Here is a 14,206-nt window from a genome sequence, read left to right as displayed (position 1 = left end):
TCTCCTAGTCCCGAAACTAAAATAAATCCATACCTTTTCATTGAATGAGGTGAAGATAAACTGTATTTTTAATGCCTTTCTGAGAAGCAGAAAGTTGAAAGGCAGTTCTTCTTCTCTGCAGTTTCACTGGAACCCAGAACCCAGCCAGCTGGACTACCAGGTCCGTGAAAGCAAGAGGCCAGTCTGGTTGGTCCTGGTGGATGCTGTGTGTGGATCCTAGCACCTCACACAGATCTCCAAGAATAAAACAAATTGAAAGTACATTATGTATGCATGTAGTGCTTCCGGTTTTGAGTAATTCTCACATGCTTCTTTATATCTGGTCAATCCATGTAGCTGATGGCAGAGGTGGAAATGGTCACGTGAGCAGACATCCTCTGCAGGGTATCATCCGTCTCACCCCGTTTTGTTTCTAACATGTATTTTTTTTAATGTTTATTTGTTTATTTTTGAGAGAGAGAAAGAGTGTGAGCAGGGGAGGGATAGAGAGAAAGGGAGACACAGGATCTGAAGCAGGCTCCAGGCTCCGAGCTGTCAGCACAGAGTCCGACGTGGGGCTCGAACTCACACACCGTGAGATCATGACCTGAGCCAAAGTTGGACGCTCAACCGACTGAGCCACCCAGGCTCCCCATCTAACATGTATTTTTTTCTAATTGCAATTGTATTTATCAAGTAAACTTCCCAACTCTAGTTTTATAACGGAAATCTAACCCAAATGAAATGCTAACCCCAAACCTATTAGGGTTAGGATTCTAATATGAGCTCTGACACATTCACCACCCACTCCAAACCCAGTACAAGGAGAATCAAATCTTCAGTAGGCTCTGCTTTATTTAATTCATATGTTACACGATCAATCAAAAACATCAGCGGTGCTATGTTAAAATATTTTTTTGTGTTTGCCATTAGACAGCAATTTATTGCCTTAAGATGAAAGTCTCATCTGATTGCAGACTAATCATGGTGGTGCAGACTAATCAAGCCTAAAATAAAAGGATGATGCATTTTAGAAAATGTTTTTTTAGATTATCTATCTCTTTGATAATAATATGACTAGGAAAAGCAAATAACTTAAAAACAATCAATGAAGAAAGCATTTTCATTTTATTTTATTTTTGTAACCAATTGTGGTAAATTCTCTGACTCTGAGATGGGTTTGGTGACTTGCCCATAGTCACAGAGCCTAGAAAATGGGAAGCCAGAGGTCACCCCCAGGTCCTCTGAGGCTGTCTGGTTTGCCTTCCCACAGCTCTCAGCAGCCTCCAGGTTTGGAATTTGGTCACTTCTACTCACTATAGAATTGATGATTCACAAGACTGACATTGGTTAAGATAATGACATTTAGTGATTTAGTGTCTGTATGTCTTATTATACTATACTTCCTGACCCTTTTAAACAACTTTCTGTTTTTATAACCTTTCCATGGACAGATTTTGGAGTTTGACTTGAGGGGTATACCACTCGACTCTTCATCTTCCCTTACAGTTGTTGTAAAAGATTTTGAGACGATTGGACAAAATAAGTAAGTTGATTTCAACTATTTTTCTCATTTTACGTATTACATTACCATTGTTTATTTTGTTGAAGGAACGTATCGTTAATAACATTTTATGATATTTGCAATATAATCGTGCTTCAGTTCCATGTCCTCCCCCCACCCCCCATGCACACAACTTTCTGAGCCAATATCAGATGTGATTAATGATCACATTGCTTTTCCCAAACTTCTGTATAGTAGTCCCCTCTTACCTGTGGTTTCTGTTATCCATGGTCAACTGAGGTGCAGAAGCAGATGATCCTTCTTCTGAAATAGTGTCAGAAGGTCAATAGTAGCCTAACGCTACGTCGCTGTGCCTACATCATTCACCTCACTTCATCTCATCACTTAGGCATTTTATCATTTCACATCATCATGCATAAAAGGGTGAGTACAGTACAATATATTTAGAGAGGGAGAGAAACCATATTCACATAACTCATTCAGTATGTTGTTATAATTATTCTATTTTATTATTAGTTGTTAATTTCTTACTATGTCTAGTTTATAAGTTAAACTTTATCATAGGTATGTATGTACGTATGTAGGGTTTGGTACTATCTGCGGTTTTGGGCATCCACCAGGGGTCTTGGCACATATCCTAATGCATAAAGGGGGAACTACTGTATTCCTAAGAGGCTGCAAACACTAAGCCACCATTACTGTATCCAATTTGGCACTTGTTGTGAAATCTATTTACATTCCTAAAACATCTTTGTTGACTGTACTTAGTCACTTCCTACCCCGGGTGGTTTATCTGAACGGTAGCTATATTAAACACAAGCAAAATCATTTCTTCTTCCACTTATGTGTGACCATTCAAGTTCTCCTTGCAGCCCCACTTTCATTTTAATGTCTTACTGGCCTTTTAAACTCAACAGATCTAAGTCAGATTCCTGTCGCCTTTACTAGTTTCAAATGGGAAGGGTCACGACGGTGCCCATGGTGGGACTGAGGGTTGTCCCCTGACTAAAGCTTGGGGATTTCTAAAACAGGTCTGTATGGGACAGAATGACCTCAGTAAATTCGCCCCAGCCCTTGATCTGGACTTTGGCCTTACAGACTCAGAAACCAGTCTTAGGTTACCAATTCAAACTAACCAAGCTTACAAGAAACCAGTGCTTAAAACCAAGTTATTTACGTGTTATTTTCCAGTGGAAATAAATGCGTGGTGGGAGGACATTCTCTGATTAATGAATTCTCCTTTGTGTCATCCTGCATGGAAAGCCAAATTACTCTGTATCCTTGATTATAAGATATCATTGACCATAGATGTATTATTAAATTAATAACAGGTTTGGGGTGGGGAAGGAGCCTGGTATTAAATGCCCTTATCAATTGTAAGAAGCATCCAAGTTTTTAGAAATGTCAATACATTTAAAAATATGTCTTAGGGGTGCCTGGGTGGCTCAGTCGGCTAAGTGTCCAACTTTTAGTTTTGGCTCAGGTCATTATCTCATGGTTTGTGGGATTGAGCCCTGCATTAGGCTCTGTGCTGACGGCATGGAGCCTGCTTGGGATTCTCTCTCTCCCTCTCTCTGTCTCTCTGCCCCTCCCCTACTCGCACTCGCTCCCATGCACTCAATCTCTCTCTCAAAATAAACTTAAAATAAAATAAAATTTAAAAAATAATAAAAATGAATACCTTAGCCTTAAGCACATTTGGTATAAGTAGAAGGCTGTAATGAGAGGCATAAACCAGAAAGAATTAGTTGAAGTGCAGTGACCTTATGTCCTGACTTGCTTGGAACAGTCCTGGTTTATTGTCCTAGCACAAGGGTTAATAACACCTCTTTTGCTGTCAACAGTGACTTGGTTTGGATGGTAAATTAGATAGTCACCCTAATGACTGGAGTCTTCTACTTAATGGTGTCAGGCTAAGAGATCCTGGACAGACATTTACCCCCTGGACAGTGCTTTGATAGGTACTATACATGTTCACCTTTGATGAGATCCTTTTTTTCGTGTTCAGTTGCTGACCAATGCCCCTTATGACTGATGCATTTTTTTTTTAAGCTACATAAATATACTTTGCAGGTTCTGGTCCTACTACTTGGACTGATCTGAGTGTCTGTTTTTGTGCCAGTACCATACTGTCTTGATGATTACAGCTTTGTAATACAGCTTGAAGTCTGGAATTGTGATGCCTCCAGCTTTGGTTTTCTTTTTCGAGATTGCTTTGGCTATTCAGGGTCTTTTCTGATTCCATACAAATTTTAGGATTGTTTGTTCTAGCTCTGTGAAGAATGCTTGTGTTATTTTGATAGGAATTGCCGGGAAGGTCTTTTTAATTGGGAGATTAGTTGTGTGTCCTACAAATTTCGCTGCATAGTTGTTGACCATCCTCCAGTGAAAGCCGACCCCGAGTCTGCTTTGGAATGAACAGTGGGAATGATAATGCTTACTTAGCTTACTGTGCTAAGTTCATGCTTCTCCACCATCAGCCAGGAATTGTGAACTTTGACCTTGCTGTCACCAACTAAACAATGCATACACCTTGGTCAAATTTGCCCGTAAGTACACTGGAGAAAAAAAAAAAAATTAAACCCATCTGGGAATAAGCTGTATGTTTGTCCAAACTATTTGTGTACTTTGGTCCCAGATTTTTTTCTTGGCTTTTTTCTAAAAATTTGGCCTTCAGGGATCTGCTCACTGCTCAGTGTGGGAACTTTCTTTCCCTTGGATGTGCAGGGTGGGGGCAGAGGATTTTTCTACCAGCTTAAGGAATCCCTTGCCTGTTGACATTCCTGTTGCCATGGAAACGGGTTGTGCAAACAGGGCTCTCACTTTGCATCTGCTGCCTGGGGCCTGGAAACAAACAGCGCTGGACTGCCTAGGTTTGCCTGTGCACCCGTGCCCACACCCACAGCGGACTGCAGGGTCCAGGTCATGCAAGCATAGCACCGGTGCGTCAGCAACATCCCTCCTCAGGCACTGGGAGCCGGCTGGGCTGTTCAGTGCAGACTCTGTTCTTCCCCCCGCCCCCCCCCCCCTCCATAGTCATCCAGCCAGCCATCCAGGCTGAATGAGGGTGAGAGAAGAGCCAGAAATGCCTCTTGATCACGTGATGGAAATGAAATTATTTTTAGCCGAAATGTCAGAGTGGAAGGATTTTCCCAGCCGCTGAAAAATTGGAGTTCCCTCTGCAGACAGCCAATACCGCTGTAGCTTAGTGAAATCTTAGGGAGTGCCAAGGGCTATGCCAAGCCCTTTGAGTGCACTATGCTACTTAATCCTCACAGACACCCTCTTTTTCCCCAGAGAGGCTTGGTAATCTGCTCAAGGTCACACAGCAGTCATGTGTCAGAGTGAGCATTTATGTCCAGGCCTGTGTTCTGGACTTTCACATTATACTGAAAACCGTGAACCACCTGCAGGAACCAAAATGTGGATGCAATTATTGATTAACTTTTGTCCAGAATGGAAGTAATTTTTCTTTCTAATTTTGCAAAAAAAAAAAAAAAAAAAAATGAAGGACAGTCATTACCAGAGTATTGGCAGTCCCTCCCTATGTAACACTTTTAAGCAGGCAATTTTATACTATTGAATAGTAAGTCACTGATGCTCATGTTCTACAGCGGACACGAGAAATTTGGAGAGCATATCTCATCTCATGTGCTCTTCACAGTAACCTTGAGTGGTGGAGATGAGATTTGAGGCTGGGACCCTGATCCCTTGGCATCCTGGCCCTGCTGTTGCTTCACCTGAGTTCCTAAAGAAGAATCGGCTTCAGGAGCCTGGAAATGTAGGAATGAAAGGTGTTTACAGGTTTTCAGGTGTGTGTGTGTGTGTATGCGTGTGTGTGTTGTATGTGTGTGCACATGCACGCATGCCAAGGAGGAAAAAGAGTTACCATTTCAGGCTTTTGAATTTGCTGTTCACTCTGCATGGAATACTCTTTCCTTCTAACTGCAGTAGATGTGAAATCTTGTCATTCGGCCTCAGCATCTCAGACCCTCCAATCTAGAGCAGCGCCTACCGTTGCTTTCCATCTCACTGCCCTGCTTCATTTCCTCAGAGCCCTGCTTACTAGCAAGCTTGTGTGGGTGTGGGAATGGTGGAGGGAGCCCAGCTGGGTGTGTGGACATTTATGTTGGGTTTTAGATAAGTACTCAAAAATATGTGCTGGCCCGCATTCCTGCTTTGCCTAGCTCAGCGCTCACCACCATCTGACACGTCCATATCTGTTTTGTTATTCACGCGGCCTTCCCCTACTAGACAGTAAGCTCCACACCTGTCTGGTTCACCACTGTAACACCAGCGCTTAGCATAGTGCCTAGCACATAATAAGCTCTCAGTAAGTGTTTGTTGGATGAATGAGCAAGTAAGTTCACGATACTAATACACGAATAGTATCTAAAGCACCTTGCATTGGACAGTTAGCCCACTAGTAACGAGCCATTGATGTGGAATCTGTCCAACCCAGCTCTCTGTACAGCTCTCTGGTTCCAACTTGGGTTTAAGCTGCAAAGGAGTCAGAACACAAAGGGATCAAGTCACAAGGGAAACAAACGCCAGTCCCAAAGCTCATGCCTTTTTGTAGAGAGACGTGGAGCTTACTCCTGAATTCACAGGAAGGTAGCAACTCATAGTGCATAAAAGCTGAGATTTGGGAGCCAGACAGAGGCTGCTTTGAGACTCCGCTCTACTGGTGAGTACTGATGACCTCGGCCAAGTGACTTAACCCCTCTGGGCCTCAGAAGTCTTATCCTTAAAGTGACCATAGTTTGGAAGTTCTGCTCGTGCTAAGATAACATAACAGGGACCAGATCTACATACTCACCTGATACACCAAAAAAATAGATAAAACATATGTAACCATGGTTTCAGATACTGGACTGGATAATGACCCCAAGAAAGAGGACATAAATGAAATGAGCCCGTTGAGTGCCCAACTTAATGCCTGGAGAGCATTCCAGGCTGCAGTTCAGGGAGAGAGAAGTGAGGCAAGTCCCAGTTGTCTCCCAGAGTTGGGGAGGTGCATGTGGGAGTCTGGAGCTACACACACACACACACACACACACACACAGAGTGGTAGTAGGGGCTACAGAATTTAGAAAAAAAAAAAAAAGACAAGTTTGGATTGTGAAATATACAAACTCCCTGAACAAAGGTTTGTGGGGTGTTTTTTTTGTTTTGTTTTTTGTTTTTGTTTTTTATTAATAAAAACAGATACTGTAGTTTGGAATGAAATTAATATGGTGAAGCAGTATGGTAAGGCTTATGAGAAATTTTCATTCCCTCATATACAAGAGACCTTGTCCTCATACTTTTAATACTTAAAAAAATTTTTTTTAATGTTTATTTATTTTTGAGAGAGACAGAGACAGAATGCGAGTGGGTTAGGGGCAGAGAGAGAGGGAGACACAGAAACCAAAGCAGGCTCCAGGCTCCAAGCTGTCAGCACAGAGTCCGATGCGGGGCTCAAACCCACGGACGGTGAGATCATGACCTGAGCCGAAGTCGGACGCCCAACTGACTGAGCCACCCAGCCGCCCCTAAGATATTTCATTATAAAACAGACCCGAAAACAAACCTTTAAACAAAAACCCTACCTAAACCAGCACACAAATATTTATACACACGTACACATACACACACACTCTGCCTCTCTCTCTCATCTTGTCATTTTCTCCTCTCTTCCCCTTCAGTCTTCTTCATCACACTAAACACCATCTGATACACTGCACATTCCGTCCACTCAGATGTAAGCCCCATGAAAGGCATGGAGTACTCCCAGTGCCCGGAGCAGTGTCGGACACACATAAGCATTAGCAATTATTTGTCAGATGAATACATTAATTGATACATCGCTGAAGGTAGTCCAATAACCTTGCAAATGACTTACAAGTTGTAAAGCTTCCTCTCCTAAGAGATGGTCCTCCAAGTGCAATTAGAAGATAATTATAGCTCTTGTCATTATGAAATGCCTTTCTCTTTCAGTCTCTCTGGGCGTCTTTCTCCAAAGCTTTGGCCCACCTTTACTTACTCATGAGATGTTGACAGACATCAGCAGGACTGTGGCACCTACTTCACTGGCCTCCCCAAAACGCTGGGGTTCAGCTTTTCCAATACCCAGACCCAGCCAGCCCAAACCAATTGTGATCTTTTCATACTTTTGCCACACCACTGAAAATATGGAACTAAAAAGAACTGAACTGAGAATCCTGTTCCACAGTAACACTGGCCTCTGGTTTAGATATCTACACAGCCTGAGAAGCTACTCCAATCAGAAAGCCTTGGGGCACCTGGGTGGCTCAGTCGGTTAAGGTTAAGCATCTGACTCACTCTTGATTTTGCCTCAGGTCATGATCTCACTGTGTGATGGAACACAAGGGCTCTGTGCTGACAGCATGGAGCCTGCTTGGGATTCTCTCTCTCTCTCCCTCTCTCTCTCTGCCCCTCCCCTGCTTGCTCCTTTGCATTCTCTCTCTCTCTCTCTCTCTCTCTCTCTCTCAAAATAAATAAACTTTAAAAAACAAAAAAAAGGAAAGAAAGCCTGCCTCAACCCGTGGGCTGTCCATCCCTCCTGACCAACCACAGCTGGGCCACTTCAACAAATCCCATGGCCATGATTACATGTGGCAATGTCAGCAGGAAGTCTTGTCACTAGGAGACATAAAAGTATTAAAAGTATGGGGGCGCCTGGGTGGCTCAGTGGGTTGAGCGTCCAACTTCAGCTCAGGTCATGATCTCACAGCTCGTGGGTTCGAGCCCCACATCAGGTTCTGTGCTGACAGCTCAGAGCCTGGAGCCTGCTGCGGATTCTGTGTCTCCCTCTCTCTCTCTGCCCCTCTCCCGCTCAAGCTCTGTCTCTGTCTGTCTCAAAAATAAATGAACATTCAAAAAAATTTTATAATGAAATATTTTATGAGACCTTTAAAACCTTTATTCAGTTTCCACTAATTGGATTTTATGAGAATTCAGCTATAGCTGAAGTTTGCTTCTGGTCTAACCCTGAAAATAAAAAATGATTTTCCAAGCAGACTTTTGGTATATACAGCATTGACGTTGGGGAGGGAGTTGTTTCATGTACGTAAGAGAAAGGACTGGTTTTAAGAACTTTGCACAATTGATTGCACAGAAATGGAAGTGGGTACCTACCCATATCCTTGCATAGATATCCCACCTTCCTGTGATTTAGACTGTGCATGAGTTCAGACCAGCTTTCCCTGCCAGTACTGGCCTGGGGTCACATGCTTTCTTTTGATTCCTTTTTCTAGAGTAGTGTCTGAAATAATAAAAAGTAACTGTTAAGCACTTATCACATCATCCTTTTGATCCTTACAATACTGTTAGGTAGTAGCTGTCATAATCCCCATTTTACAGATGAGGAAACTGAGGCTCAGAGAAGTAAAACAACCTGTACCTGGCCTCTAGTACAAGGATGAGTCCGAAATTAGTCAGCCTTGCCTAGCTCCAAATTCTTAATCACTGTTATTCTGTCTCCCTTTCCTTGTTAGGTCCAAGTTCTTGATGAATGAATGAAAGAATGAATGAATGAGTAACAGAAAACTACTACCTTGATTCCAATGGACCAGGGACAGAGCCAGAGCCTGGGAGTTGCCCTAAACTGTACAAGCAGACAACCACAGATTCAGACCCTTGAGGACTGAATGAACAGGAGAATTGGTCAGGTTACAGGTTATAGTCACTTATTCTAGAAATAATTATTGAGCATTGCCTGCATGTCAGGCATTAGGCTAGTTTGCCTGCTCCTTGTAGCCACAGGGTGACTGACTCTGGCCTAGGTGCCTCACCTGCACCTAGGTGCAGAGGCCTGGGCTTCTACTCAGCTCCTTCCCTTGTTAAAGTGACGCCATCGGCCTCAGGGCAGTGGGGTTGGGAGGGACTGGAAAAAAGGGAGTTGTTGCTGGCCCTGAATCCTGCCAAACCTGCCACAGCCTCTAGACTAGGTGAGTGATTCTGAAACCCAGGAATGGAGTTTGCTAGAAGTACAGAGCACTGCCTTACCCTAGAGGGGCTGGTACACAGCCAAATTTGGGAACCACAGTTTGGGCCAGTGTTTCCACATTTGATGAACCGGACAAAGGCCCCAAGGCTCTCTGACAATCTTGGTGCCGAGTAAGGAGGAGAGGTCACAGGAAAGATACAGATAACGAGGCTTGCCGAGTGGTTTTAGTTGAGTTTTGCTTACTACTTTGTTCTATTAAATAATTGGATTTCTATGCTCATTTCTCAAATGTGAACCGTGTTATCATATTGAATGTGCTTTTAAAAACTGCACATGTCTCCCTGTCTCCAAATCTAGCTTTGCCAGCTGTCTTTCCTACCTCCCCCCTCCCCCCCCCCGCCCCCCCATCCCTCTACTTTTGCCCTGCTGCCACTGAGAATCACTTCTTTAGGCCATTGTTTCTCAGACTTCCTGGGTATAAGAATTAACTAAAGAAAAAGTGTGACTCAGGGTCCTGGGAATCTGTAACTGCCCTAGCGATTCTGCTGCAGGGAGGTCTGGGGAAATACAATCTCAGAAACAGTTTATGAGCTAATCCAAAGGGCCAGCGTGGGCCAGTTGGGAGACTCAGGAAGGTTCCCCACTGGTGAAGTGGATGGGAGACCCAGATTGTGTCCTTTGAGGGAGTTTTTGCTTACACAGGGCTTCCTGGGATAGGATTTGCTGTCATGGCTGCCCCAGCTCCTCCCCTCGCCCCCTCCCCGCCAAATCTGGTCATAAGGAAAGTGTAGGCCTGGCTCTCCCACCTTTGGGTTTAGCTGGGGGTGGGGGTGGGGGTGGAGCCAGGAAAGAGCTTGCCGGATACTGGTCCTGGGGGAAGGAGAAGTGTGGGGATGGGTGATGCTGCCCAGCCAAGGAACCAAGGCCACACAGACCTGGTAGAAATGACAAGGCTCAGCTGGCCGAGAGCCCAGTGCTTCAAAGGGTGGGCAGGTCTGGCCCTTTCTACAAGGGACTGGGGAGCAGCTTGGAGAAGTGTTTGTGCTCAGCCCAGCTGGGGATTGTTATTCCCTCCCTGAGGAGGGGAAGTGAGATGTGCTGCAGTCTGTAGGGGCAGAAACAGTACAACATGTGATTTACTTTCCAGAGTCCAATGTATTTTTCCTTTCCTTCATGAAGGAATTTCCAGTAAACCCTCCTCCAGTAATCCGTGTGGGCTGTGCCCCTGCTGCACAGAACAACTTGATATATGCGAGCTCCCATGATTAAGAACTCAGCCAGCAAAGCCCTTACTCACCACAGTGGCATGTGGCTGTTAAGGTTTGTGTCTGTGCTAACAGGGAGAACATTTCCCATTTCTCTTTTTTAAACATGCTAGACTCTGTCTTAACAAGTTAAAGAAGTTCTTAACTAGCCCTCCCATGACTAAGTTGACTAGTTTACAGTTCCGCTGCTTAGAACTAGTTCCATGTCGCATGGAGACCCAACTCAAAACCACTAGACCTTCAAGAACTGTAAGGGATTAGAGCAGGACTGGCTTTTTCTTCCCCTCAGAATACATCTGCAGTTTATTAATTCTGCAAATAAAGCTGGAGAGCTGAAGGACCTTGAGATTCTTTTCACTGTAAAGCTTCCTTTTGAGACATGGTCCATCTGTTTTAGTGTTGGGTGGAGTCCATCAGGAGACTCTTATTTTTCCATGAAAATCCAGGGCAAAGTGTCCACATTACTGTCACACTGTAACATGTTAGCATATTTATAGCATTAGTAATATGAAAGAAAAAGGGTTCTTGGCTTAGTGTCACCTCCTTTAAAGGAAACTGGCCTGACTACACTGTTCTTGTCCTCTGTGTAGGAGGCTGGGCCATCATTTCCTAGCCTCTCATGGTATTCTGTATCCAGGCAACGTCACAGAAAACAGCCCACGACAGGCTGCCGGGGGCCCTCGGAGACCTGCGGAGCTCAGACTTGCCCATAGGGGGCGCTTTCTCCAACTTACGGGGAAAGGTGTTAGAAGTTGTAACTGCATTTTTCTTCAACACAACCTAGCTGTTAAAAATATTTTGGGGGACTAACATCTTTCCAGGCTTTCATCTAAACACACTATCTTTACTTCAGAAAAAAGAAAGCGAAGTTTTCTTTTAAACCACCTCCCTCACACACACACACACAAGCATCAGAATTGTATGATGAAAAAGCAGATTTAAGAAATGGGACTAAGGGTTTCTGAAAGAAGGAATTGAAGTTTGAGTTTATAATTGGCTGCTTTTATTTTAGTCCATTCCTGGTCTGTTATCTGTTACCACCCTCTCAAAGCCTCTGGGGGGTGGGGGGGAAGGAAAGCCACAGATATTGGTTGAGTCACAACGGAGGATGTAAAACCATTCAGGACCACGAAGGGCCAGTGATGGATTTGTGTTCTAGGTGAGCCTGTTCCCTCTGGTTAGCACAAGTCACCACTCCCTACTGTCGTACACTTATTCCACATTTCTGTGATTGGCCTAACCTTTCTCCTGACACTCTGTGTGAATTTAAGCTTGATCCGTGAAATGGTAGGTCATATTGGTGGAAGGAGGAGACCTCGCCTACTATTCCGGATTGTCCAACGTGGACATACTTTAGGATATATTCTTCCTAAATCAATGAACAAAGAGAGAATAAATATTTAACATGAGATAGTGTCCTATATAGATATGTGTAGACAACATCACACGTACAAGCCTAGCAGGACTTTAATAGCTGAGAAGGGTCTGAGAAATGATTTACTTCAGTCTACCAATATAATGGATGAAGTGGGCTCAGAGAGTTGAGTGACTTAGCCAAGGCTTGGGGGAAGTTGGGACACCGAGTTAGGGCAAGAACAGAAATCATCTAATTCCATGCTTCTCAACCTAGGGTGATGTTGCCCACCTGGGCACAATTGGCAAGGTGTAGAGTTGTCAGCGGGTTGCGGCCAAGGATGCTGCTGAACATCTGACAAAGCACAGGGCAGACCCCCAAAACAAAGAACTGTCCAGTTCAAAATATCAGTAGTGCCAAGGTCGATAAATTCTAGTCCAACCCCAGGCCAGCCCTCTTTCCACATTGTTCTGACATGCTACACGTTGTTTTCTTCTAAGAATTATTTATTGCTGATAGAGTTTCAGGTCATCTTGGTTTCAGCAACAGCAAATCTGTCCATGTCCAAGTGTGCAATGTTATTATTTTTTTAAATTTTTTTAAAGTTTATTTATGTTTGAGAGAGAGAGAGACAGAGTGGGAGCACGGAAAGGGCAGAGAGAGAAGGAGACACAGAATCTGAAGCAGGCTCCAGGCTCTGAGCTGTCAGCACAGAGCCTGATGAGGGGCTCGAACCCATGAACTATGAGATCGTGACCTGAGCCGAAGTCGGACGCTTAACCGACTGAGCCACCCAGGCACCCCACAATGTTATTATTTTAATCATACAGTTAGGTTATGAATCATGGAACTGTAAGAAAAAAAATCCAGTGTATTTCCATGTCTTTCAAGGCGAGTACCTCATTTAGACATTTAATACCAGTCAGATGACTTTTAAAATTGGAGTTTTCACATTTTGTCCTTAAAAACTCAATTAGCCAACCTCACAGCTTACTGTGCTATTTTTAAAACTTGGAACAAAATTCTCGTCAGGCTCATATTATGTGGGGCTGAGGGAGATATGGAAGAGATTTTATCAGGGCCCTCACCTTGTGTGGGAGGTTTCCTTGTTTCTTCTGGTGGAGATGGAATCATGTGTAGACTCTTTTCCTCAATATGTCAGGGGAATTAAAACCCAAGTAAGGAGAAAACTTATACTCATGTACAAAAAAAAAAAAAAAATTCTAGCAAACTTCGTGAGTGAACATACTTATCTAGAAATTACTTTATAAAGGCTCTGTCAATTTCCAGCGTTGACTGAGAGCCCTAATTTCTGTATTGACCTAAAAGTGCTGAAAAGTTTACTCTTGACCCTCTGGAGGCAGAATTTTTCGTTTCCATTTCCAGTAACTAACTCTACTTGTGGTATTGGAAGAGATGAGAACCCATCATGGTTGTTGAGCATCTTTTGCGGTGTTCTGTCCAAGAAAGCGTATTCTTCCAAGAAACCATACTCAGTGCTTCATGCCATGGGGTAAATCAGGTGAAACCAGGTGCCATGGCAGTTTCCTGGTCTTGTGCAATATGTCTATTCACAGAAAGTGAAGTCATTTATTCATATTGTTGAGTCAGTGGATGTATGTAGTTGGGTGACAGACTCCAGATCTACAATCTAGTTCTATTTCTGGGGTCTGAGTGGAGAAGGAGAACATGGATATTTGTCAGTTCAAAAATGGCATTTCCATGTTGACATCAATTTTCACTCCTAATTTTTAAAGAAACTACTACATGTGAAAATACAATAAATATTTCTGCACAAGATGAACTCTCCAGATTATTATTTTTTCCCAAAAGCCCAGTTATGTTTTATGCCCAACTATGGTTTCTTCACCTGGGTTGTTTGCAGAGCTCGATGTGGGGCTTGGTCTCATGACTATGAGACCATGACCTGAACCAAAATCAAGAGTCAGACACTCAACTGACCAAGCCACCCAAGTGCCCCACACTCTGGGTTTTTTGAAGTAAGGAATCTCTTCTATGACTTTGAGGACTTGATGCTTAGTTTTCTATTTCCATGCGAATGATATTTATGCTGTCATAGGTGCCATTTATTAGTATCAGTCACTGCAAATGTAGGCTATGTATAAGTAAAT

At 43.5% G+C, this 14,206-nt stretch overlaps 1 protein-coding gene across 2 annotated transcripts in view; it reads left to right on the top strand.

Annotated features, from left to right (window-relative positions):
* The window catches only part of MYOF (myoferlin), a 153,597-nt gene that overhangs the window by 27,199 nt on the left and 112,192 nt on the right, over positions 1–14,206 (top strand). For both annotated transcript variants that reach the window (XM_042909322.1, XM_042909321.1), the window contains exon 3: positions 1,434–1,525. In XM_042909322.1, the coding sequence (XP_042765256.1) occupies positions 1,434–1,525 (92 nt within the window). The remainder of the gene's footprint in view (positions 1–1,433; positions 1,526–14,206) is intronic.

The sequence above is a fragment of the Panthera leo genome, chromosome D2 (genome assembly GCF_018350215.1).
Source record: "Panthera leo isolate Ple1 chromosome D2, P.leo_Ple1_pat1.1, whole genome shotgun sequence".
In the NCBI taxonomy this organism is placed as follows: Eukaryota; Metazoa; Chordata; class Mammalia; order Carnivora; family Felidae; genus Panthera; species Panthera leo.
This window is presented reverse-complemented; position numbering and strand designations above follow the sequence as displayed.